The 24,722-nt window shown below is 42.6% G+C and overlaps 1 protein-coding gene and 1 non-coding gene across 6 annotated transcripts in view; both read right to left on the bottom strand.

Moving 5' to 3' along the window:
• Window positions 1–7,745: 7,745 nt before the first annotated feature.
• Window positions 7,746–7,865, bottom strand: LOC118639711. The gene has a single exon (XR_004961265.1). It is a non-coding gene; the product is annotated as a U5 spliceosomal RNA (small nuclear RNA).
• A 1,005-nt stretch (window positions 7,866–8,870) lies between these two features.
• Window positions 8,871–24,722, bottom strand: part of GLG1 (golgi glycoprotein 1) — a 144,197-nt gene continuing 128,345 nt past the window's right edge. For 2 of the 5 annotated variants that reach the window (XM_036273902.1, XM_036273906.1), the window contains exons 19-27: window positions 22,599–22,736; window positions 20,942–21,065; window positions 20,119–20,261; window positions 19,827–19,928; window positions 18,797–18,904; window positions 16,881–17,001; window positions 16,187–16,293; window positions 13,695–13,858; window positions 8,871–10,543 (exon numbers count right to left, since the gene is read on the bottom strand). In XM_036273902.1, coding sequence (XP_036129795.1) covers window positions 10,453–10,543; window positions 13,695–13,858; window positions 16,187–16,293; window positions 16,881–17,001; window positions 18,797–18,904; window positions 19,827–19,928; window positions 20,119–20,261; window positions 20,942–21,065; window positions 22,599–22,736 — 1,098 coding nt within the window. In that variant the 3' untranslated portion in view covers window positions 8,871–10,452. Of the gene's footprint in view, window positions 13,136–13,309; window positions 13,859–16,186; window positions 16,294–16,880; window positions 17,002–18,796; window positions 18,905–19,826; window positions 19,929–20,118; window positions 20,262–20,941; window positions 21,066–22,598; window positions 22,737–24,722 lie in introns of those variants that run through there. The other 3 variants (XR_004961082.1, XM_036273904.1, XM_036273905.1) reach the window with 3 other exon arrangements.

Here is a 24,722-nt window from a genome sequence, read left to right as displayed (position 1 = left end):
AATCTTTTTTTTTCAATCCTCACCCATGGATATTTTTCCATTTATCATCAGATAGAGTAGGAGGGAGAGAGAGAGGAGGAAGAGAGGGTGGGAAAGAGAATGGGAGAGAGAGAAACATCGACATAAGAGAGACACATCCATTGGTTGCCTCCCGCACGACCCGACAAGGGCCAGGGAGGAATCACAACAGAGGTACATGCCCTTGACCAGAATCAAACCCGCAACTCATTGCTCTGCGGGCCAACACTTCAACCGCTGAGCCACACCAACCAGGGCAGTCATTTATTTATTTATTTATTTATTTATTTATTTATTTATTTATTTATTTTTAATCCTCATCCCAGGATATTTTTCCATTTTTTGTACAGATAGAGTAGGAGGGAGAGAGAGGAAGAGAGAGAGAGGGAAACATCGATGTGAAAGGGACACATCGAGTGGCTGCCACCCGCACGACCAACCAGGGCCGGGGACAAACTGCAACCGAGGTACATGCCCTTAGCGGGAACCGAACCTGGGTCTCTCCGGACCGCAGGCGGACGCTCTAACCGCTGAGCCAAACCGGCCAGGGCGAGCAGTCATTTATTTAAAGAATAGTTTGTTGAGCCCTGGCTGGTGTGGGTCAGTGGTTAGAGCATCAGCCCACACACCAAAGGGTCGTTGGTTTGGTTCGCAGTTAAGGTCATGTACCTGGGGTGCAGGTGTGATCCCGGGCCCTGGGTGGGGCGCATGTGGAAGGCAACCGATGATGTCCCTCTCACATTAATGTTTCTCTCTCTCTCTCCCCCTCCATTGCTCCCTTCCACTCTCTCTCAAGATCAATGGAAAAAATATCCTTGGGTGAGGATTAACAAAAGAGAGAGAGAGAGAGAGAGAGAGAGAGAGAGAGAGAATATTTTATTGATTTTCATTGGTCTGTGGGCCAATGCTCTACCACTGAGCCTTTTATTGATTTTCAAAGAGAGAGGAATGGAAAGAAAGAGAGAGAGAGAGAAACATCAATGTGAAAGTGCAACATCGATTGGCTGCCTCCTGAACGCCCCCTACCAGGGGCTGATCCTGAAATATAGATATGTGCCCTTGACTGGGAATTGAACCAGCAAGCTCCTGGTGCATGGGATGACACCCAACCAACTGAGCCACACTGGCCAGGGCTATCTTAGTCATTAACTGTAGCATCTGGTCCACCTATATTTAGTGTAATTACTAATATATTTAGGTTCATATCTATTATATTCCTTGCTTCTTGTTCCCTTTTCTCTTATTTTTTTTTTTGTCTTCTCTTGGATTATTAAAAAATTTTTTTTCTTTATTGATTTATTTATTGGTTTAAAATTTTTTTTTTTTTTTTTTGGTTACAGATGTTTCTCCTTTTTACCTCATTGGCACCCCCCTCCCACACCCTCCCCTGCCCCATCCTCAGCTTTGTTGTCCATGTCCATTGGTTATGCATACATGTATATAGGTTCTGTGCTTTATCTCCCCCCCCCCCTTCTGAGGGATGTCAGTCTGTGCCCTACTTCCATGTTTCTGGGTCTACCGTATTCCTCAGGCTGTTATGTTCATTATAGTCCGTATAAAAGTGAGATCATGTGGTATTTGTCTTTATCTGCTTGGCTTGTATCACTTAGGATAATACTCTCTAGGTCCCTCCATATCGTCTCAAAGGATAAAAGATCTTTCTTTCTTACAGTTGCATAGTACTCCATTGTGTATATGTACCACTGCTTCTTTATCCATTCGTCTACTGATGGACACTTGGGCTGTTTCCAGATCTTAGCTATTGTAAATAGTGCTGCTATGAACATGGGGGTACATATATTCTTCCTGATTGGTGTTTCAGGCTTCTTAGGGTATATTCCGAGAAGTGGGATCATTGGGTCAAATGAAAGTTCAATTTTTAATTTTTTGAGGTAACACCTAATAGTATTCCATAGTGGCTGCACCATCTGCATTCCCACCAGCAGTGTATTAGAGTCCCCTTTTCTCCACACCCTCACCAACACTTGCTGTTTGATGATTTGTTGACGGTGGCCATTCTGACAGGTATGAGGTGATACCTCATTGTTGTTTTAATTTGCATCTCTCTGATGATTAGCAATGTTGAGCATTTCTTCATAGGTCTCCTGGCCATTTTTATATCCTGTTAGGAGAGGTGTCTATTCAGCTCCTCTGCCCATTTTTTAACTGGGTTCTTTGTCTTCCTTTTGTTGAGTTGTGTGAGCACTCTACATATATTAGAAATTAACCCCTTATCTGATATATCATTGGCAATGATGTTCTCCCATACAGTGGGTTGCCTTTCCATTTTGATGATTGTTTCTTTTGCTGTGCAGAAGCTTTTTAGTTTGATGTAGTCCCATGTGTTCATTTTTTCCTTTGTTTCTGTTGCCTTAGATGATGTATCAGTGAAAATTCTGCTCCGTATGATGTCCAAAATTTTGTTGCCTATATTTTCTTCTAGAATTTTTATGGAATCATGGGTCATATTTAAGTCTTTTATCCATTTTGAGTTTATTTGGTGTATGGTGTAAGTTGATGGTCTAGTTTCACTTTTTTGCATGTAGCTGTCCAATTTTTCCAACACCATTTATTAAAGAGGCTCTCTTTACTCCACTTGTGCTCTTGCCAACTTTGTAAAATATTAATTGAGCATATTGCCTTGGGTCCATTTCTGGGATCTCAGATCTGTTCCACTGGTCTATATGCCTGTTCTTGTGCCAGTACCAGGCTGCAGTTGCTTTGCAGTATAACCTGATATCTGGTATTGTGATCCCACCTACTTTGTTCTTCTTTTTCAAAATTGCTGTGGCTATTTGGGGACTTTTTTGGTTCCATATGAACTTTTGAAGTATTTGTTCTAGTTCTGTGAAATATGTCGTTGGTATTTTGATGGGGATTGCATTGAATCTATAGATTGCTTTGGGTAGTATGGACATTTTAGTGATGTTAATTCTTCCAATCCATGAACAAGGTATGTGCTTCCACTTTTTTATATCTTCCTCTATTTCTTTTTTCAATGTCCTGTAGTTTTCTGCAAATAGGTCCTTTACTTCTTTGGTTAAGTTTATTCCTAGGTATACTTAATTTTTTTGCTGCAATGGTAAATGAGATTTTTTTCAGTTTCTCTTTCTGTGAGTTCATCATTGGTGTATACAAATGTCGTCGATTTCTTGACGCTAATTTTGTATACTGCTACTTTGCCAAATTCATTTATTAAGTCTAGTAGATTTTTGATGGAGTCTTTAGGGTGTTCTATGTATAATATCATGTCATCTGCAAATAATGACAGTTTCACTTCCTCCTTTCTAATTTGGATCCCTTTTATTTTTTCCACATGTCTGATTGCTGTGGCTAAGATTTCCAGTACTATGTTAAATAAGAGTGGCGAAAGTGGACATCCCTGTCTTGTTCCTGTTCTTAATGGAAATGTTTTTAGTTTCTGCCCATTGCGTATGATGTTGGCTGTAGGTCTTTCATATATGGCCTTTATTATGCCGGGATATGATACCTCTATTCCCACGTTGCTGAGCGTTTTTATCAGAAATGGATGCTGGATTTTGTCAAATGTTTTTTCAGCGTCTATTGATATGATCATGTGGTTTTTATTCTTCATTTTGTTTATGTGATGTATTACATTTATTGTTTCCAGTTGTCCCACAGTTCTCTTAAGCTGTCTTCCTGTTTTTTTAATCGTTTTTTCCTTTCGGTTTTCTGATTGTTTGATTTTTTTCTACCCTGTCTTCTAATTCACTGATCCGGTCCTCAGCTTCCTCTACTCTGCTTTTTAAACCTTCCAATGTGTTTTTCATTTCTGATATGTCATTTTTTATCTCTTCTTGGTGGTTTTTAATTTCCAATTGGCTTATTTTCAGCGTCTGTATGTCCTTACTCATGCTGTTAAGCTTTCTCAAGATCATGGCTCTGAATTCTAGCTCTGTTAACATGCCTAAGTGCTCCACATTGATCTTATCTTTGGTGGAGGTCTCTTGCTCTTTCATTTGGCTTCTGTTTCTGTTTCACCACTTTGGCTATCACAGTGGCCTTTGGAGCCCGTCAAGTTCTCCCTGTGGGTATTGGTGTTCTGCTGTTTGTGGCTCCCTCTCCTGGGTTTAGATGAGTGAGGGAGGACCCACGTTAAACACCACTGTCAGGTCTTACTTTCCTGGTTAAAGTTGCTAGCCCAGGAAAGGTACTGTTATCCTCTAGCTTTTTGCCTGGAGGCTAGCAGTTGAGGTTACTTGATGGGTTTTGGGTTGTCAGTTGATTGAAAAACTCCCTCAGGTGCTCAGCATAAGGCGATTTCACGAGGGTGCAGCAGATGCTGGTTGTTAATGAGCTTCAATTAACACTTCAATGGGCCATAGGGTGGGGTTGGATCTCCGAGGGAGGGGCTGCTGCCTTTCCCCAGAGCCCTGGGATGGAGCAATAAGGCCACCGTCCTGCGTGGCAGCAACTCAGCAAAAGCTCTGAGTGCCCTCCAAACCCCGAGTGTCCCCACACAGTTCCAGTCCAGTCTGCCCTCCCTCTGCCGGAGCCCAAGGTGAGTGGCTGTGGCTTTTTTAGCCTCTGTCCCGGCTCTGCGCTGTGGAGCCGCTTGGGGGTTTAACCCGAGGGCGCTGATCCCAGCGAAGGCCGCTCCTAGCCCCCATCTCGCGCCTTCGCAATCCTACCAGGATTGAGTCAGTGTCCCTGGTTATATGGTCCTCGCAAGCTGCTTTTCTGTTGGTTTTTCCCGTCGATTTGTCTGTGTTATGGTTGTAATTCCAGTTTGGTTCTGGGAGACGGTCTGTGTAGCTTCCATTCACTCTGCCGCCATTTTGTAACCCTGGATTTTCCCTTTAGGATCCCTTTTGTGTAAGTCTGATGGTGACAAATTCTCTCAGCTCTTCTTATCTGAGAACATCTTTATTTTAAAGGCTATTTTCACTAGGTAAAAAATTCTACATCGGCAGTTTCTTCACAACAGAACTTTAAATATGTCTTTTCATTGCCTCTGGCTTCTATAATTTCTGATGAGAAATCAACCATCAGTCTTTTTTTTTTTTTTTTTTTTTAAATCCTCACCAAAGGTCATTTTTGCATTTATCTTGAGATAGAGCAGGAGGGAGAGAGGAAGGAAGAGAGAGAGACATCGAGTGGTTGCCACCCACACGACCCCAATGGGGGCCAGGGACAAACTGCAACTGAGGTACATGTCATTAGCGGGAACTGAACCCGACCCTCTCCGGTCCGCGGATCGACGCTCTAACTACTGAGACAAACTGGCCAGGGCTCAACCATCAGTCTTAGTTTAACACAGCACAATGGTCAAAATCGGGAAATGAACAATAAAATATTATTTAATTTACGTCTTATTCAAATTTCACCAATTCTCCCACTAATATTCTTTAGAGCAACATTTAAAAAAATTTCTGGTCTAGGAACCAATCCATTATCACACACTACATTTAGTTAAGTCTCTTTAAGTTTCCTTTATTCTGGAACAGTTCCATAGTCTTTACTTTCAAGATGGAGTATAGGCCAGTTATTTTGTAATGTCCTTCAGTTTGGGTTTTTCTGATGTTTTCTCATGATTAGATAGATTCAGGATATGCATTTTTGACAGGATCACCACAAAAGGGATGCTGTGTCCTCAATGCATTCTAGCAAGAGGCACATACTATCTATTTGTCCCATTCCATATGGTTATGCTGTGTCAGCCAGATTTCTCTATGGTAAATTACTTTTTTTTCTATCTGTAGTAATTTGGAGAGAGGTGCTTTGAGAATATATGAGTATCCTGTTCTCAGAACACATACACACACACACACACACCAAAATAAAACCCCAAATGTTCACCCATAAGTTGTATCACCTATTGGATGCTTCTCACCTGAGCAATTATTACTTATGGTGGTTGTCAAATGGTTCCTAGGGCTTAGCCCTTTAAGGCTTTCAACTGAAATCCTGGTGTAGTCACTGGGGTGTCTCCTTTTGAGAGGTCTTGAACTCTGATCTTTATCTTCCTGGCACTGATTCTGCAAAATTCTGGCCAGTTTTACAGAAGTTTGGCCTTAGCTTTTTTGGCTCCCATCTTGTAAAATTTCAGACTTCATGAAATGGTGTGAAACCCGAACCTATTTTTAAGGCCCCGAAGCCTTCGATTTTGTCACTCCAGGCTGCAAGACTATTAGAAACTCTGCTAATTTCTCTTGTCCTGCCCAAAGCCTCTGCCTGAGGAAAACCTCAGGCTCTTGCCAGAACTGGCAAATGCAAGTGGTTGCACTTGGTCAACTTGCCTCTCCATGGTTTTCTCCTCTCCACAGTCTTAACTTCCCTTGTTACTGTTACTTCTGCAACTCTCTTAAACCACAAAACCCACCTGTTTCACTACCTTTTCTAGATGCTCTCACTGGGAGCATTATTCAGCTGAAAAATACTCCATCCTATCCAGAAGGAGGAGTTCTACATTTTCTTATTTTGGAGCTGCATAGTATTGTATGATGTGGATCTCACTTAAAAATTTAACCTCTGCTCTATTAATAGTTATTCAGTTTCTCATTACTATAAAGATTATTATAGTTATATCCTTGTAGGCATGCCAATATACATGAGTTCAATTATTTTTATAGGATAAATTTATGAAAATAGAATTGCTAGATCAGAGGGTATGATGAATTACACTTCTCATTGGTATTGCCAAATGGCTCTCTAGAAAAACCTCACTAGTCTGAGCTGAGAGTAAATGCCTCATCAATTACCTCAGAGTAATTTCCAGTGGCTACTACCTCTCTGCCTCAGGTGCTTCTAGCCTCAGCCTTTTGTGATGAGTGGACAAATTAATCCACAGATCTAGTGTGTGGTGCAGGGCTGCCCTGCCAGGGCCCATACCTTGTTTTGGTACTAGCAGCTGGTGAGTCAGCTTCCTGCTGAGTCAGCGAGAAGGGGTTCCCTTGACTTATGGTTTGGGTGTGAATACCACTTCCTGGCAGACACAGACCCAGCCCAGAATACCACACACCTTACCATGGGCAATGCCTGCCCTGCTGATGAGGACACTTACTACTGTGCCTGCCATGTGGTTTTCAGGCCAGTATATCCTTGGGGAAGATGCCCATCTGCTCGATCTTCAGGGGAGTCTGAGGATGTAGGACAGCAATGAAGTGGGCGGCAGTGGGTTTGGGAAGAAAGGTGTAGATGGTGGAGCCCCTGTGGAAGAAGCTTTGGTTGGCAGTGATGGGGGAAGGAAAGGAAGGCTCAGAAGAGTGAACCGCTGGCAGAGTAGAAGCTCAGGCATCTTTTACCAGAAAAATAAAAAACACAAAACTTGGGGTGGGACGAATGATTCTGAGACTGCTGAGGCTTCAGCTGGGCAGCATGCTCCCTATCACCACGAGCAACCCCCTGAGGGGCCGAGTGCAGCTGGGTTAGGTGCACCACTTCTCTGTGGGGTACCGGGACAGAGCTTGAACCCTGCACCTCATTTCCCACACTTACAACAAAGCAGGCAGCTTCTCTAGGACACTCAAGAGCACCTGGTACTAGATGGCTCCCATTCGGCGCTGAAGGCTACCCAGAGCTCCCTACATAGAGGACTATCTGCAGTTGGGGCTCAGAAGGTCCTCAAACCCTCTTCACCCTTTCTTCTACTCTTCACCTTCTCTTGACCTCCACCGAAGTGACAGCTGCTGAAATGGATTCAAAGTTCTAAGAAGAAACTCTGGGTTCCAGGTTACCATTCCTTTCTCACTGAACATCCCATTACTCAAATCCTACTATGGACATTATGACTTTATTTTATTTTCAAAACTCAGAATTGTTCCTCTCCACGGAAATCTTTAGTAAAAGGTGAAAGATTTATGCGATCTGAAGAGAAACCAGAGTATATGACTTTAAAAAATTTTTGCTGCCCGGCCAGTGTGGCTCAGTGGTCGAGCATTGACCTATGCACCAAGAGGTCACCAGTTTGATTCCCAATCAGGGCACATGCCCAGGTTGTGAGCCTGATTCCCAGTAATAGGCATGCAGGAGGCAGGCAACTGATGTTTCTATCTCTCTCTCCCTTCTTCTCTCTCTAAACCTCTCTCAATAAAAAAAAAGAAAAAAAAGCCCTGGCTGGTTTGGCTTAGCGGTTAGAGCATGGACCTGTGGACCAATGAGTCTCAGGTTTGATTCTGGTCAAGGGCATGTATCTTGGTTGCAGTTTGTCCCAAGCTCTGGTTGTGCAGGAGGCCACCAGTCGATGGGGCTCTGTCAATTCAATGTTTCTCTCCGTCTCTCTCTCTCTCCCACTCTATCTAATGATAAATAGAAAAATATCCTTGGGTGATGAATTTAAAAAATAATAATAATTTTAAAAGTCTAAAAAAAAAAAAAAAAAGAAAAAAAATCTTTGCTACCATGCAAAATTCATTAAGCTATTACTTTTTAAACACCCAGATGCAAATTAGCTTTGCTGAATGGAGGAGGTAGAAGAAAGGGCTCAGCAAGGGTGTCATGGCAGTCACTAACTCCAAGGCACAGAAAATAAATGCAGCCTAGCTCTGGACCTCAGCTAGAAGGTGGCCACTAGACCAGGCACCATCCATGTGTCTGTCATATCTATAAGGAGAGGTTCCAGGTAGGTGCTCCTCCCAGGAAGGAGCCTTATGACATGGTTTAAACACATCAGTAGAATGAATAATTTTGGACACATCAGCCTGAGTCAGAAAAACCCAGATCTGATTTCCATCTCTCTTCTAAAAGTCGTATGGTTCTGCTCTGCTTGACTTAATTAACCAAGAATGCTAAAAAACTAACAGTATCACAGCTCCAGACTTCTACTAGCAGAGCAGGGGTTGGAGAATCCTCCCAGTCATCACAGAGAAGATTTAACAAGTAAAAACCTGCAAACTCTTTATTAAATTCTCCCATTTCATCTGTACAGAAAAAAAATGCACATTATGTTCAGAATCTCAGTAACATCTCAAAATTACACAGCATGAACATGTAAAAACAAGGAACTGCAGGGATTTTATACATAGAAAGGAAAACCATTTACAAAAGAGGCTTGTAAATTATACTTTTCTTTCTTTCTTAAAAAAAAAGTTAAAGGCCTAAGATCTCACACAGCACTTGCTGCAGTCTGTTTTCCTGCTTGGACTAACCTGGGAACTCTATGCCGGGAGAAGCCGCTCCATTCAGTGCACTGCAGTCTGACCGGGAAACCTGTTCAAACTACCCCAGTGTGTCTGGCATAGGGCCTGCTGGGCTCTGGGTCCAGGTGTCAATTTTATGCTGGGGGAAGGCAAAAACAGAATATAGAGGCACTATCTGAATTTTCTCCTTGCCCAGGGAGATTTCTACACTGCATGTATCCCAACATTCCCTACCTCTGTGTGGCAGTGGGTCTTGCTAGGAAGGCGAGCAAACTGCCGTCAGGATGCTGTCACTACAGCCCAAGAAGATCACCCCACCTTTGTGCTCCAGATGCAAACAGTCCCTGGATCTCCACAGTGATCTCACTAGACGGCCTGGGGACCTGTGACTCTGAAGAGTCAGTTTGAGTTTGCTAACGACTGATCTGCTACCTAAGGTCTGGGCAGGAAGGGAGATTTAGCTTCAAACTTGATTGCCCTAATGTGTGATTCTTGACTGCCTGGTGGAGATGAGAAGAACCAGGAGCAGGGTAGTTAGAGAGGTGGCCAACCAAAGACAAATGAGGGAGGCAGGCCAGAACATCTGCTCTGGCCCAGGCCTTTGGGAATCCAAGACCGGTGTGGAGGTGAGGGGTGTCCCTAAAAGCCCAGAAGCTCAGGGCACTGGAGTGCTACATTTTATAAAACTACTTTGATGCTGTCCAAATGGTGAGAGATAAAAGGAATCTTTGAATCTTTGAGATTTTTCAAATTTGATTTTTGAAGTTTTTCCAATTTACAGGAATTTGAAATGTAAAGAAACATACCAAAATGCACATCATTCAAAACCTATATTCTTTTTGTTCTATGGTCAAAATTTAGGTTGAATGTGTCAAGCTGGGCTGGCTGCTTCTAAGGGTCCCTATTCTAGCTTCCTTCTCCACATCTGCTTACACAGTATAAGTTATATGTGAAGAACGTTTATTTTGTTGGTGAGGGAGGGGAAGAAATGAAAAGTGAAGGTCTTTTCTCAGAGAAACTTCGAGGTCAGCTACGAAAGGAGGCCCTATGAAGCAATCTACCCATCCCTGGTAAATCACTATAGTGGGAATCTTTGGGGTATAAGTAGTACCACTGCCTGGGGGTGGGGAGGATGGGAGACATTTCCAGAAGTCACACATACATGAGTGACTCTTCTCTTGGGAAGGTAGAGGAAGTCAGCACATAACTTCCTTTCCATGTTGTCTGATAAAATGTAAATGGACGCTACAGACCTCTTGACCATTGGATTCTTCTATGATGTAACCTCAGGAAATGGGAAGAGATGAAATCTAATAGTAATTTTCTGTCGCATCTTCTAGGAAAGCAGAATCTCTTTCTCTCCCCAACAGCAGAACTGCTCTCTGTCCCCCAGAGGAGTAAGTGCAGGATGTGAGATCGCCGAAGGCCTGCAATGTGAATTCAAGTCAACACCTGTTCACTAGATACTAGAATTCCCCTAGCTTCTAAGGATGCACTGGCTCAGAATAAGCTGACTGGACCCACAGAACTGGGACTGGGAGTGTCGGCAGAGGGCCTCCAGGCAATGCAGAGCACCCAAGCCTTTGCTAGGGCTCCCATCTTGGTGCATCTTGGGACAGCAGCAATGGCAGAGGAGGGCCAGGGACACACCAGGGTAAAGTCTCACTCCCAGAGCCACCCTCTGTGGGAGATGCTCCAGTACAGGGAGCAGTTAGTCTTGTTCTCAACATTTTGCCCAGATTTCTGATTTCCTGTACACAGTGCCTCCAGCACAGAATGACCTCCTGGTGTCTCTGGAATGTGGTGGAGCACACTAAGTATGAGTTCCTGAGACACTGGAGGGAGCGAATAAGGCCAGTGGATTTACTTTTTCAGCAACTACCAGGTGCCTTGGCCTTGGCAAAAAAAAAAAAAAAAAAAAAAAGCCCCACCTGCTGCTTATGTTACTGTTTATGGGCTAGACATCAGAAGAGGTAAATGCCATGGTCAGTCATCAGCTCCTCCACTGGGCCATGGTTTCTTCTTCTTGACTAGTTAATTGACTCATGACTGAACCATGAGGCTGATAACCACAGGTGCCCCAGAATCTGTCTTGTTATACCAAATGCAGTACAGAGCAGATATAGTGGGCCACAGGTTCAGATGGTGCTGGGCACAGACAGCTGCTCAGGGTACTGCTTGGAGTCTCACGAACCAGTCATATAAAACTATTCCAAGTAGCATGGGGAAATGCTTTCTTACAACAAGCAGTTGAAGATACAGGCAGAGTTATCCCTTCTATTCTGACCATTTCTAAAGGTGACAAAAGTTCCAAGAATCCAACTCCTCAAACTTCCAGATCTGCTGCAGACAATGAATGAGATCAACTCAGCTCAGAAAGAACAGAAATATTGAGACACATTAAATTATGAAGATGTTTTACATGTATTGGGAGGGAGACTGCAGAGAAGGGAATGGTACCAGCCCCTCCAAATAGTGGACATTACTCCTATCCTGTAAACCACACCAGACACATCAATGGGGGCCTGCATTTAGAAGACATCCCCACTTCTGGATCCCAAGCCTCAGCAGCCCCCACCATCACATGGGAACCCTTGGGAGTGAGCTGTCTGGGCCAGCTCAATCCAGTCCAGCAGTGGTGGTGGTAGGGGGTGCTCAGGCTCCAAGAGTTTCAAGTTTTATGAGACTGAAGAATCTTACAACAGTTGCTGAGAATCTGGAAGACCCTAAGAGCTGAGGGAAACAAGCAGCTTAGTGGCTCCCCTTGGTGACTTGTATTACCCTAGGCAGGGGGAATAGACAACTGGCTTTCGGAACCCACTGCCTCTAGGAGGGGTAGCAAGGAGGAATGAAAAAAAAAAAAAAAGAAGAAAACCACAGTATCAAATATATGTCAGTCAGGTTAGACAAGGAGTATTTGGATCAACTGATCCACAAACTGACCCACTGTGTACTGAACACATTTCAGGGAAGACAAATGTTGTGTAGGTCCGCGGCACACATGGACAGAGGCAAAGGAGGGGCAGGGGAGGACGGGCGCCATGGTCTATGTAGACAGTTTTAGGCACATGATTTATAATACTTTGTGGACGTCTAACAGGTTAATAAAATATATATTATATAAATATATCTCCTACTGTACATGTCGCCCTCTTATGCAGCCACTGTGACTCCATGCTCCAAACTCCAGCCAAGCTGTGCCAGGTAGAGCCGTGACGCCTGCACTCCTCCCCCTGGACACTCCATACCTGTCACCTCTACACTGGTAGGGTGAGGGAGGATGGCCAGGAATATGCTTCCATTAAACTCAGATTCTGAAAAGTACAACATTTAGCCAATGCCTACTATAGTGGGTGTACAGAGCAAATAAACAAATCAAAAAAAGAACCGGAGAAAGCCTCCATCTTTTACTGTAATAATGCTCCACACCCTCTCCATGTAGAGGCAGAAAGATCTTGTCTGGGAAGGTGGCCTTGAGCCTGCAAAAAGCTCAGGTTGGACTGCCAGTCACACCCTGAGACCATGCTAAATCTTTATAAGCCATTGTCTCTGACCTGAATTGTTGTCTGGAAAATAAAGCAAAGTGAACCAATCCCTTGCTCCTCCTTCCGGTTGAGCCCCCTTCCCCACAATCACTGCTTCCTGGCAGGACTTCTGGAGCAACTGCTACGCCAGCAATACCAATGTAAAAGAGTCCTGCACTAGCCTGGAGGAGATCACTGGGATTCTGCTGCCTGGGGACTCAGGGTCCAGCCTCTCAGTGTAGATCAGCATCACAGATTTTTGATCCTCTCCCCAATCCATTTGCCTTTGGCCTAGGGAGGCTCATGCTTTACTTCACTGAGGTAAGGGGATCATAGAAACACATATGGCCTTGAGGGTCTTGACCACCAGTGGCTGTTAGGGTGGAAACTGGAAGGCATCACTGCTTCAGCAGAAGAAAACAGGATCCAAAGTTGGCTGGTTAGTGGTTTCCCACCACTTGGTGAAGTCCATGGCCCTGACATGGCCCAAAGGTGCTTTTGAGAAAGGAGCAAGACATCCCAGTTATAGCATATTGGGTGGTGTGTTTCCCCTCTAATATCCTGTCTTCATTTTACACAGTCATACAGAAGTAATAACCCCATTGCCCAAATCAAAGTTGGAGATGTGTTACTATATACATTTTTTTCTTTCTTTAAAAATTTCTTTCCTTTTTTTTTTTTTTTTGGTGTTTTTTTTTTTTATAAAAAAGAAATCATTTGAGTTGCAGGTCAGGTGAGTTGCTTCTGGAAGTACTGGTAGTTCCACTGGTATGAGAGAGACTCGTCTACAGGCAGGTAAACCTAAGTCTGCCAACAAAGGTGACAACCAAAGCGGCCAGCTGCTGCTGCTGCTGTACAAACGGTCAGGAGGAGAGGGACACCATGACACGGGCGGAGTCTGAGATGGGGCAATGCAGTGGATACCTGCTGCTGCTCTAACATGGGTGTTGGTGGCACCTCTGAGAAGAACGAGGTGAGTGGGTATACTATACAGGAGGGCTGTACAAACTGGGTACTGGACAGGTAGTTCCTTTGGTGGTAAAGGTGGCTCTACCTGTCCTTGAGCTCTCGTGTCACTCGTTTGGTGATACGTCCACACATCAGGCCAATCAGGAACAATATACAGATGCTCCCACTGATCACAGAGAGAATGTAGTTCTTTGATGGGGATGTCATCACTTGCATGGCGAGGTCAGAGAAGCCATCTGCTGGGGCCACCTGAAATGACATACAACAGCATCACCCTCTGAGAGAGAACTGGGCTGGGGGAGGTGCTAGCTCTAACTTACCCTACTTCGATTCCTAGTTTAATTTACATCATTTCTTTTGAGGAGCAAGGGCAAAGGACAAGAGCTACAATTATTTTTTTCTGATCATAATATTGTACGTATCTACCGTGAAAGATTATATGGACCTGGACAGCATTATGCTAAGTGAAATAAGCCAGTCAGAGAAAGACAAGTACCATATGTTCTCACTGTTATGTGGAATCTAATGAACAAAATAATTTAACAAACAAAATAGGAAATAGAAACACATAGAAAACACATAGACACAGACAACAATATGTTGATAGCCAGAGAAAAAGGGGAGTCGGGGGAGGTGGAAGCGGGCAAAGGGGGAATAAATTGGGAACGGAAAGACCTTACTTTGGGCGATAGGTGAGCGAGCAGGGTGCAGACGATGTTTTGTTGAGTTGTATATTTTAAACCTGTATGGTTTTGTGGACCAATGTCACTCCAATAAGTTCAATTAAAACATTTTTATAAGAAGAAAAAAAGGGATGGTTAGGAGAAAAAAGAAGAGTAGGAAATACAAATGCAAAGATGGGGAGTCTCATCCCAGCAATCATTACCACCAACAAAATAACAGTCCTCACGCTGAGGACTGGGCGATGTGCTGGGCCCTGGCAAAGGCTCAACCCATTTGCAATCGTTTCGTCCTCACACCAATCCTCACAAGTAGATTTTATTACTCCCGTATCACAGATGAAGACCCAGAGGTGGCTTAGTGACCTGCAAAAGGTCACAGGTTCCTATGTATTCCGATTTATTTTATTCATCATTTTTGCTGCTTTTTTAAAAAAAAAACTGAAATTTTTTTGGTATGCTAATTCTATATCTTGACTTGATTTCACTCCTGATTATATCACTCATTCCCCCACATCAAAAATAATATGCAAATGGGGTATAGGGACTAAATATACTTCACCCTCAACCCCTGCCCATTGTAGATATTTACAATGTAACCAGTTTTCCTCACTGCTTTCTTAAATGCACCCCACTAGTAGCCTGCTATGGCAAAATCGGAGCAGTTTCCCCAGGTACCCACAAATCTGTTCTTTTGAGTCTCACCTTAGCATAGGGGCCTGAAAAGGGCTGGCCCAGAGATGTCTGGGCTGCTCCTATGATCATCCCATGTACACAAAATAGAGCAGGCGGCTTCAGATTAATGTGATTTGAGCATCAACATTTGTCAACACAAAACAAGCAGTGGTGTTACACTGAAGCAATTCTTAGCAGCTCAAAAGTGGAAACCGGTGAGGAAAGAGGAGACTAATTTCATCTCTGCTGCCTCAACTAACCAAGGACTTCAAAGCTGACTTTGTTCCCTTGGGAGAAGGGATGAAGGTGCTTGTTATTTTGACAGCTACGGTCCCTTATGTCTAGGTATGAAGACTTTCTCTGGTCTTTCCCACTTGCCTGTTACCCTTGACCTTTAAGCACAGGAGTGATGGGAGGAACCAGCCAAGGAGGAGTCCTTGTGTTCTCTCTCCTGACCTCAGGAATGTCTGTCCCAGCACAAGGAGACATAAAGAGCGCAGACTTAGAAACCTGACTTTTTCACCTTGGGCAAGTTAGAACTTCTGAAGTCACAGTTTCCTCCACTATAAAGTGAGAAAATAATCTTTCCACTTACCTCATAGGGTCTCAAGATTTAAATGAGGTAATATATCCATCAAAGTGATTTGTAAACTACAAAGCAATGTATACACGAGAAGAACTGTTATTCTTCTCACTGAGGCTGAATTTTTGTAGGAAAAATCTCCCCCGGCCCAAGTCTGCCTGGGTACCATACATTTTCACTAGTGTCCTGATGTCTCTCTTTATCCTACTATTTTCCATGTTCCAGTCTCACATACACATTCTTCTCCCATAGACTGTGCAAAATTAGCAAAACAAGTTATACAGCAAGAGTGGCTGGATAGTTTTCTTTTCCCCATGGGCATGTCTAGTTTCTCTTTGCATAGTTGGCTTAAGTCACATCCTTCCTTTGGGTGACTCACTTTTTAGTGGTAAACTATAGGCACCTGAGGGCAGAAAGTAATGGCCCTGGCAAAGCCTTGCAGACACAGCCCAACGCGAAGCAAGGTGATGGTTCCAGGCTCTCAGACAGCCAAGAAGGCTTAAAGGCAGACAGACAGATTTTTCAAATATACTTACTGCCAGCCTCACAACAAGGACAAGAAAACCAGTGATGTATCTTGAAGAGACTGGGAATCTGATAGGACAGATGGCCACTTCAGGAGACTCTCTTGGTCATTACCTTTGCTGCATAACTCCACATTTCAATCCGATCATTGAGGCGTTTTTTGCATTCAGGTTGTAACCTCACCCGTTTATCCTCCAGGGCCTCCATGAGGCAGGACATTTCTGTGGAATGAAAGGGAGAAGAAGAGTCTGAAATCATATGGAGCAGAGAAATTTCAGTAAGGTTCAGGGAGAAGGCTACCTAATCACCAGAGACTTCAGATCTGTTGGATGAACAAAGTTACATCCATTCTAGGAAACTTGACCTAAGATCTAACATGGAGAATAATATTTCATTCCAAGGTGGATTGTCCGGAGTCCTTCCAAAAATATCTCTTATTTTTACTGGGCACACATGACACAGAAACAATTTTACACCTGTCCAGGTTCTACCTCACGCAGAACCTATGTATTGAGACAAATGTGGCCACTGGGGAAGCTAACGAAGCTATTCTAGATTAGACAGGGTGAGAAAGAGGCCCATGATGATGACTTAACATATTCTTCCCTTATAACTCAACTTTTACGGCTAGGTCAGTTCAAATTGCAGGATTATTCCAAAGTTTGTTTTGCTACAAAGGCCTAGTCCCAGCATCAACCAGGTTCCCAGAGGATGTTGTGTGTGGTTAAGCTGCAGCAGATGTTTTGGGGGAAGTCTTTGTTCCTCCCAAGACAGTTCAGACAGGGTCAGAGTGAACACAGTGACTTACGACGCCCTCGGCCAGGGGTAATGGCTGCACAGTGGTGTTTAATGTCCAGGGCGCAAGCTGTATGAAGAACTGGATCCACAAAGATATCTGCTTTGCTTTCTTTCAGCATGTTTAACACTTCCTAGAAAGGAAAGAATGTTTCAGAGAGAGCTTTTAAAGAGAAAATGCATCAGATTTGTTGTCTGCAAATACTTTAGGTACAAACAAGAGTCAAGGAGGGAAGGTTGAGGGTTAACAAAAAAGCCTACTTCGAGACAGGCAGCAATGTGGTGATAATTAATTCAAAGAATGGAGATTTTTATCATCCAATTTAATTCAGCAAATACACTTGGGGACCTAGTGAATGCAAAGCTGTTTGCTAAGCAAAGCAGGAACTTGTAAGATCAGATTTGGGTTTCTGACATTCTGATACGCCATGTTATTAAACACTATGTTAGTATTCACACTGCTGTAATATAGTTATGTTGTTACTTTAAGAAGAAAATGTGAAATCTGAAAATCAGAGTAATATGCTATACAAAAATTCCCACTCAAAAGTAAATGTTTGAAAAATGTTACTGCAAAGAGAGTTATTATTTGCATTTAAAGAAGTTTTGAACAAGAGACATACAAACGTAATAGAACTGAAATAACTCTGCAGACCCTCTTATTATACACGGTGAAATTATAGGAGGTAAAGCCTGGAAATGATTTCTTAAATAAAAACGAGAAAAACTGTAGTCCTATAAAACAACAATAATAGAAACAAAACTCAAATATTGTTCAAAAAGTCCTCTTCAAAGTTAGATGGGACCATCTGATGACAAAGGAAAATATCTAGATTTAGCTTTTATTGAACTCAGACCATTAGAAATTAGAGAGTTCTGGCACATGAAAATATTTACACACAATATTCACACTGACTCAACAATGACATCACTGAAACACTTTTCAAAAAAAGATAATGCTTTTAAAAAAAGATCAAATATATTATTTCATTTTCAAATTTGCAAAGTAATGTTTGCTTAGTAGTCATATTTTGATAAATTTGTTTTTAGGTGATGTTTCTCAAATGAATTAAATTCTTAGTTTCATTGATTTTTATGAATGCAATACACTTAACTGATATATTGGAACTGACATTTTGCTTCTGTACTGCACTCAGAGAGTGCCCTTTAAACAACAGTCTAGTCATGGAAAGGAGACATATTCACAAATAATTACTACATGTGAAGGAATAATTAAGCTATAGGCCATTAATGGTGAAGAACAAAATTAAAGTTTGGTAAGAGGGAACAGCATAGCATTCTGGGGAAAAAAAAGTTTAGATTTCGCCCGGCTGGTGTGGCTCAGTGGTTGAGCACTGACCCATGCACTAAGAGGTCGCCAGTTTGATTCCCAGTCAGGGCACATGCCCAGGTTGTGGGCCCAATTCCCCAGTGGGGGCATGCGGGAGGAGGCTAATTAATGTTCTCTTTCATCAGTGTTTCTATCTTTCTCTACCTCTCCCATCCTCTCTCTCTAAAAATCAGTAAAGAAAAGTTTAGCCTTGGCCAGTTTGGCTCAGCGGTTAGAGCGCCAGCCTGCAGTCCAGAGAGACCCGGGTTTGGTTCCCGCTAAGGGCACGTACCTCAGTTGCAGTTTGTCCCTGGCCCTGGTTGGGTCGTGTGGGTGGCAGCCACTTGATGTGTCCCTTTCATGTTGATGTTTCTCTCTCTCTCTCTCTCTCTCTCTCTCTCTCTCTCTCTCTCCCCCTCTCCCTCTCTCCCTCCCACTCTATCTGAACAAAAAATGGAAAAATGTCCTCGAGTAAGGATTAAAAAAAAAAAAATGTAGATTTTATTACTAAAAAGTACTGACTATAGCATTAAAAGGAACATGAGAGGAGAGAAAACACGGCGGGGGGTGGGGTGGGGATGGCGACTGGTGGTGGTTACCTTTTTACACATTTCTGTCTTGATTTTGAGCAGGTTGACTTTGAGGCACTCCTCCACCTGACCTGTCTGCTCCTGGGCTGCTGCTTCCTCTGCACACAGACTAGAGATCTGCTCAGGAGACACACAGAAAACAAGGCCACCCTATTCTCACCAGAAACCTTGATCTCTGAAATGTGTAGATTTGGTGACCCTCCCACACATGCCCAGGGCTCTCCTCAAAAAGCTTCCTGGTAGATTTCACTCCCCTCCTTCCAGAACGAGATACGTACTAAGTTCTGTTCTACTTCACAAGGACTGGCACAGGAAGTCCATGCACATATCTTTATGACGTCAACCCTGAGATGTGAGACAGATTGTCCCAGCACTGGTCAATGACTAAATCTAGGGCTACTTCCTGATTCCACAGAAGAAGATTATAGAGTCAAATAAAATACTAAAAGCAAATGCTTGACATTTTCAGAGGTCCAGGGTCAACCCAGACTCACAACTTGGAAACACACACACGTGTCCCGAAACACAGCCTGCAGCACAGATTAAAAACTTTATCTTTTGTGGAGAGCTCTGAGTAGGCTTTTTTGATGTATTTTTAGCTATGATCCCCTAAAGTTCACATACATTTAAACAAGTTCTTCACATGGCCTTTTCGAGCCAGGAAGTCAAATAATTTCCAAGGACAGGCACTTCTTTAGAGCTATGATGGGAGCACTCCTATCTTTCTGACAAGTCTTGGGGTGTTAAGGGTTGACTAAATTAGGAGAAGGGAAGAACAAACTATATGCAGATGGCTATAATAACAGAATGCTCTTGTTTAATAGAAAAATACGGAATCAGCACTGTATGGTGACAAGGACTAATGCCAAGTCTAATTCACTGTTACAGAGAACCAGGATCTCAGACAATGGAGAGCCTAAAAGGTGGGAATTGAACTAACCCTGGAGTCAGGCTTAGGGAAAAGGAGTAAAGAACTTTCATCCAATACAAACTTCTCTGACCAGCTCTCTTCACAATCAGTTTCATACCCAAATCCTACCTCATCTGAGCAGTGTAGCTGGAGCTGAGGATCAAGTCGGTAATCTAGAGCAGACTCCTGAATAATAATCCGGATCTGGTCTTCGCAGTCTGAAGAAAGGCGCTACATGTGACAAAGGGAGACTATGTCAGCCTATTGGATAACTTCAGCTTTTTATTTGGCCCCTGACTTGGAGAAGGTATGAAAAAGGTCTTCAGGAAGTAAGTGAAGTAAGGCCTTCCATAGAAAACCACTGCTAGGAACAGAGGTGTCTCCATAAATACATCTCCGTGGAGAGCCCAGGCCAATTTACCTGGTCAGCATATCTCAGCTTGAGGCAAGAGATGACTTGACCTTCCAGCTCTGAATCCTCCTTGGCCTTAGTCAGGATACCATGACAGAATTTAGGGATGTCAGCTTTACAGGCTTTCCTTAACACGGGGTTTAAGCGGTAATCTAGAGCAGAAAGTGATAAGAACATGGTAAAATATTCCAACTGGATTCAGAAATTTTTAGAGATCCACCTTCCAAAAAGGGGCATATTATATCAATGACCACAAATAAACCAATAATTTATTTATTGGTTTTATTAAATCTCTAGACTTTTCAAGAAATCTATCCCTGATTTTTTTTGTATGCCCTTCGAAGGCAATTTTCTATTTTTTTAGCCTCTTCTTTCCTATGGCTTTCATTCCGTTATTCTGAACTATCTGAACTAGTCAAAGAAGGAGTAAGACATTTTGCTTACATCCAGGCTCTCCCTTAAAATTTACAAGCAACAAAGCATCTACAGATTAATTTAGCATGGATATGCCCACTCTATTCCATTTTTTTTTTTTTTTTTTTATCCTCACCCGAGGACATTTTTCCATTTTTTGTACAGACAGAGTGGGAGGGAGAGAGAGGAAGAGAGAGAGAGAGAAACATTGATGTGAAAGGGACACATCGAGTGGCTGCCACCCGCACGACCAACCAGGGCCGGGGACAAACTGCAACCAAGGTACATGCCCTTAGCGGGAACCGAACCCGGGTCTCTCCGGACCGCAGGCGGGCGCTCTAACCGCCGAGCCAAACCGGCCAGGGCCACTCTATTCCATTTTAAGCATGGGGCCAGGAAAGCCAAGCCAGGATGTTACCTGTGTTCTGGGTGATCTGTCGCTTGGTTATCATCTGTTTGCATTTTGGATCCATCAATTCACTGTTTTTATTTTGTTTCAAGCACTGCAACATGGTTTTGGAATCTGCTTCTGGACAGAATCTCTGCAAAGAATCAAAGTTTTATAAAAACAGCTATTCAAATGTGGCAATTAGCACCATCTGCATCACCTGTATCACTCATACATCTATTGAGAAGCTTATGACAGAAGTAGCCTGAAGGTATCACTTGGTACAAGAGAAATGGCTAAGTGTGAATAAGCACTCAGCCTCAAGTTCCCTGTTCTTTATCTATTCTTTGTGGTAGTTCTCACATTTCTTTCTCCCACCTCAGAACTTCCTACTTTTTATAGGACCTATTCCCTACCTTCGTGGCTGTTGCATCTCATGAGCTTATATATTATTATTATTTTTTAAAATATTTATTTACTATTCCTTTATTGATTTTAGAGAGAGGAATGGAGAGGGATAGACAGACAGAAACACTGATGAGAGAAAACATCGATTGGCCACCTTCTGCATGCCCCCAACTGGGGATCGGGCCTACAACCTGGGCATGTGCCCTGACTGAGAATTGAACCAGTGGCCTCTTGGTGCATGGGTCGACACTCAACCACTGAGCCACACCGGCTGGATGAACTTAAATATTATTAAGCATGAATATAACATTGTACCAGGTGGCCAAATATCTACCAGATTCCAATGGAAAACTTAGGAATTACCCACTAACCAATGTGGACAGGGATTTATGGAAAGGACCCATCTTGGTGTATCCTTGCAGTCAGAGTTCCATCTTGCACTAGTAAAAAACTCCATCTCTACCTATAAATTGTAGTCTACTGACATATGAATATGGGGATGTGGACTGCTCACTGATTTTCATAAAAGTCATCAAAATTTTATGAAATTCCTGCAAATCAGAGCCTGATAGTTCCACTTTTACAGAGGACTTAATTCTACCAGGCCCAGCTAAAGAGACTTCTAACTTGCACAACTTTCTGGAATTTATTTGATAGGGTGAAAATTAGCATTTTATTTTAAAGGGAAGCTGAAATAAGGGGTCAGAACCTTAAATTTAACCTCTCTGTCATGGATAGATCCAAGAACTGAGGTCTAAGTTCTCAAGTGAGTCCTGCTCTAGAGAATGTTCAATGGAGAAGCAAATGAAGCAAAAAACCTGTAGAATGGGACAGCCTTTTGATTGTGGTGGATTCATGATCAGGACATTTGATGGTGGCTTTCTTAATATACTACCACAAATCACCCCCAAAACCAATAATATATTCATTGGATCTCTATTTATTTGTGGCTAAGGACTAAGTGAGGTCAGTTATTTTAGCTCAGGGGTTCTCAAACAGGAGCATGTATCACAATCGCCTGGGAAGTCTGTTAAACCAGACAGCTCCACTCCCAGAGTTTCTCATTCAGTAGATCTGGGGTAGGGCCCAGGAATCTGTAGTTTACCAGGTAATGCTGATGCTGATGCTGCTGGTCTAGGGACCAGACTCTGAGAATCACGTCTTAGCTATATAAATAAGTAAAAATGGGAAGATTGTATGAATTTGCTCTGACATTTAGAGAGGTTTATGCTGTTATTTTTACTCACCTGTGCTTAATGCTTGATTTTGGACCCCTTACCTTTATCATCTGCTTGCAGACTCTCATGAGCGTATAATCTAGTTCAGGGTCCATCATCTCTGTCTCCTGAAGCTTGAAAACTTTCTGGTGGCAACGGGTATTTAGCTGCTTCTTGTTTTCTTTTAGACATTCAATAATCTAGGGTGTAAGAGTTAAGGTCAAGTTAAGGGGTGTATCTGGGATAGATAATCCATGTATTCTGACGGGAGCATTCAGATCTTAGTACATTCCCATCTTTCTATCCAAGTACCTTCCATTTCTAATTCCTAGATAATAGAAATCAGAATTTCCTTACCAAGGAGAATTACATTTATAGACTTTTAACTTCAGAGCTAATAGTAAACCAAACTGTATATAAATAATGAATGAATACCAGGCTGCACTAGACTCTAAAGTGAAGGAAACCTACTCAGGATTCCTGATTTCTTTTGCTTTCTAGAGCTGCTCCTTGTCAAGATTCCTTTTGGAGCACACCTGAGGCTCTCTGACTTTCCCTGGAGCAATAACTCTGACTAGACAGTAGGCACAAACCAGGAGGTTCAGTTCAATTCATCTCTTACCACATGAGAATACAGCATAGAAGCCAGATGTGTATTAGACCCAATTTTTACCCTGCACAGGACAAACTTATATAAACAAACAAGCACAACAAAAAAGATGAGTGGATTAACATAAAAGCATAAAGTATATTATACCAAGTGAAATAAGCCCGTCAGAGAAAGACAAATTCTGTACGATCTCCCTCACAAGTGAAATCTAATGAAGAGAATAAACTGACAAACAAAATAGAACCACAGGCATAGAAACATGGAACACACTGACAGCTTTCAGAGGGGAGTGGGTGGCTAGATGAAAGAAGGTGAAGAGATTAGCCAAAGAACATATATGCATAGCCCACAGACACAGACAACAGTGAGGTGACGGCCACAGGGAAAGGGGGGTAGAAGCTGGGTGGAGGTGGGCAAAGGGGGGTGGGGGAAATGGGGACATCTGTAATAGCATCAACAATAAAGTCTTTTAAAAAAGCATAAAGTAGCACAGGAGGGTTTTATGATAGTGAATGAAGTATACCCTGAAGTCTCCCCTCCCCTCTGATCATCTGCAAACAATAAGGAAGGGAAGCAGATGGAAAGCTGCAGTAGCTAGGGCTGTAGCATAAGTCATAAGACTTCTGTGAGATCCTCAGATATAACCAAGAATCATCAAATAACTGAGGGAAAAGGTAACAAAGCAATAAAAACATATTATTTAATATCCTCAGAACAATACAGAAGAAAGTGGTAAATAACAAGCAAGAACAGGTTATTAAAAGAATCAATTGCAGCTCTGGACAGTTTGGCTCAGCGGTTGGAGCGTCAGCCTGTGGACCAGAGTTCTAGGTTCGGTTCCTGCTAGGGGCCCATACCACGTACCAAAAAAAAAAAAAAGAATCAACTGCAGAATAACATGAATTCTGAGACTGAAAGAGCCAACCAGAATGAAGAAATAAAAATACCACCCCTAATCACATCACAGTGAAATGACAGATTATTAAAGATAAAGTGAAAACTCAGAGATAGGTTACCTACATAGAAATGAGGATCAAATTGACCTCAGACTTTGCATCAATACTAGATACAAGAAGACAATGAATGCTCTGGCCCCTGCAGGAGGAAATCAATCAATCTCTCTCCCTCCCTCCCTCCCCCTCCCTCCCTCCCTCCCTTCCACTCTATTTGAAAACCAATGGAAAAATATCCTTGGGTGAGGATTAACAGCAACAGAAGAAGACAATGAAACTATTATCTCAAAGGAAAGATCCATGGCAATGCCCTGAACTAGAAGAGGCAGCTGAGTCACTGGGAGAACATTAAAACAATAATAATAATTTGCTTGTACTTCATTTCTGACTATTCTGGGTAGGTCTCTGTTGCATGTATATTTTTTAAAAGTTTCCTAGGTGATTCTTGTGTGACCTTTAGTTAAGAATTGTACAATGGTAACATAGTGAGGGAATAATTAATTATGCAGGTGCAAAGTGTTGGAAAAGCTATAGAGAGGAGGAGGCATATGAAGGATCATTAAGAGGTTATTAGGCAGACAAAGTAAACTGAAAGAGGAGAGAGAATAGGAGACAAAGAGAAA

The sequence above is a fragment of the Molossus molossus genome, unplaced genomic scaffold, assembly GCF_014108415.1.
Source record: "Molossus molossus isolate mMolMol1 unplaced genomic scaffold, mMolMol1.p scaffold_m16_p_21, whole genome shotgun sequence".
Classification (NCBI taxonomy): Eukaryota; Metazoa; Chordata; class Mammalia; order Chiroptera; family Molossidae; genus Molossus; species Molossus molossus.
Note: the sequence above shows the minus strand (reverse complement) of the source record. Positions and strands in the feature narration are given on the sequence as shown.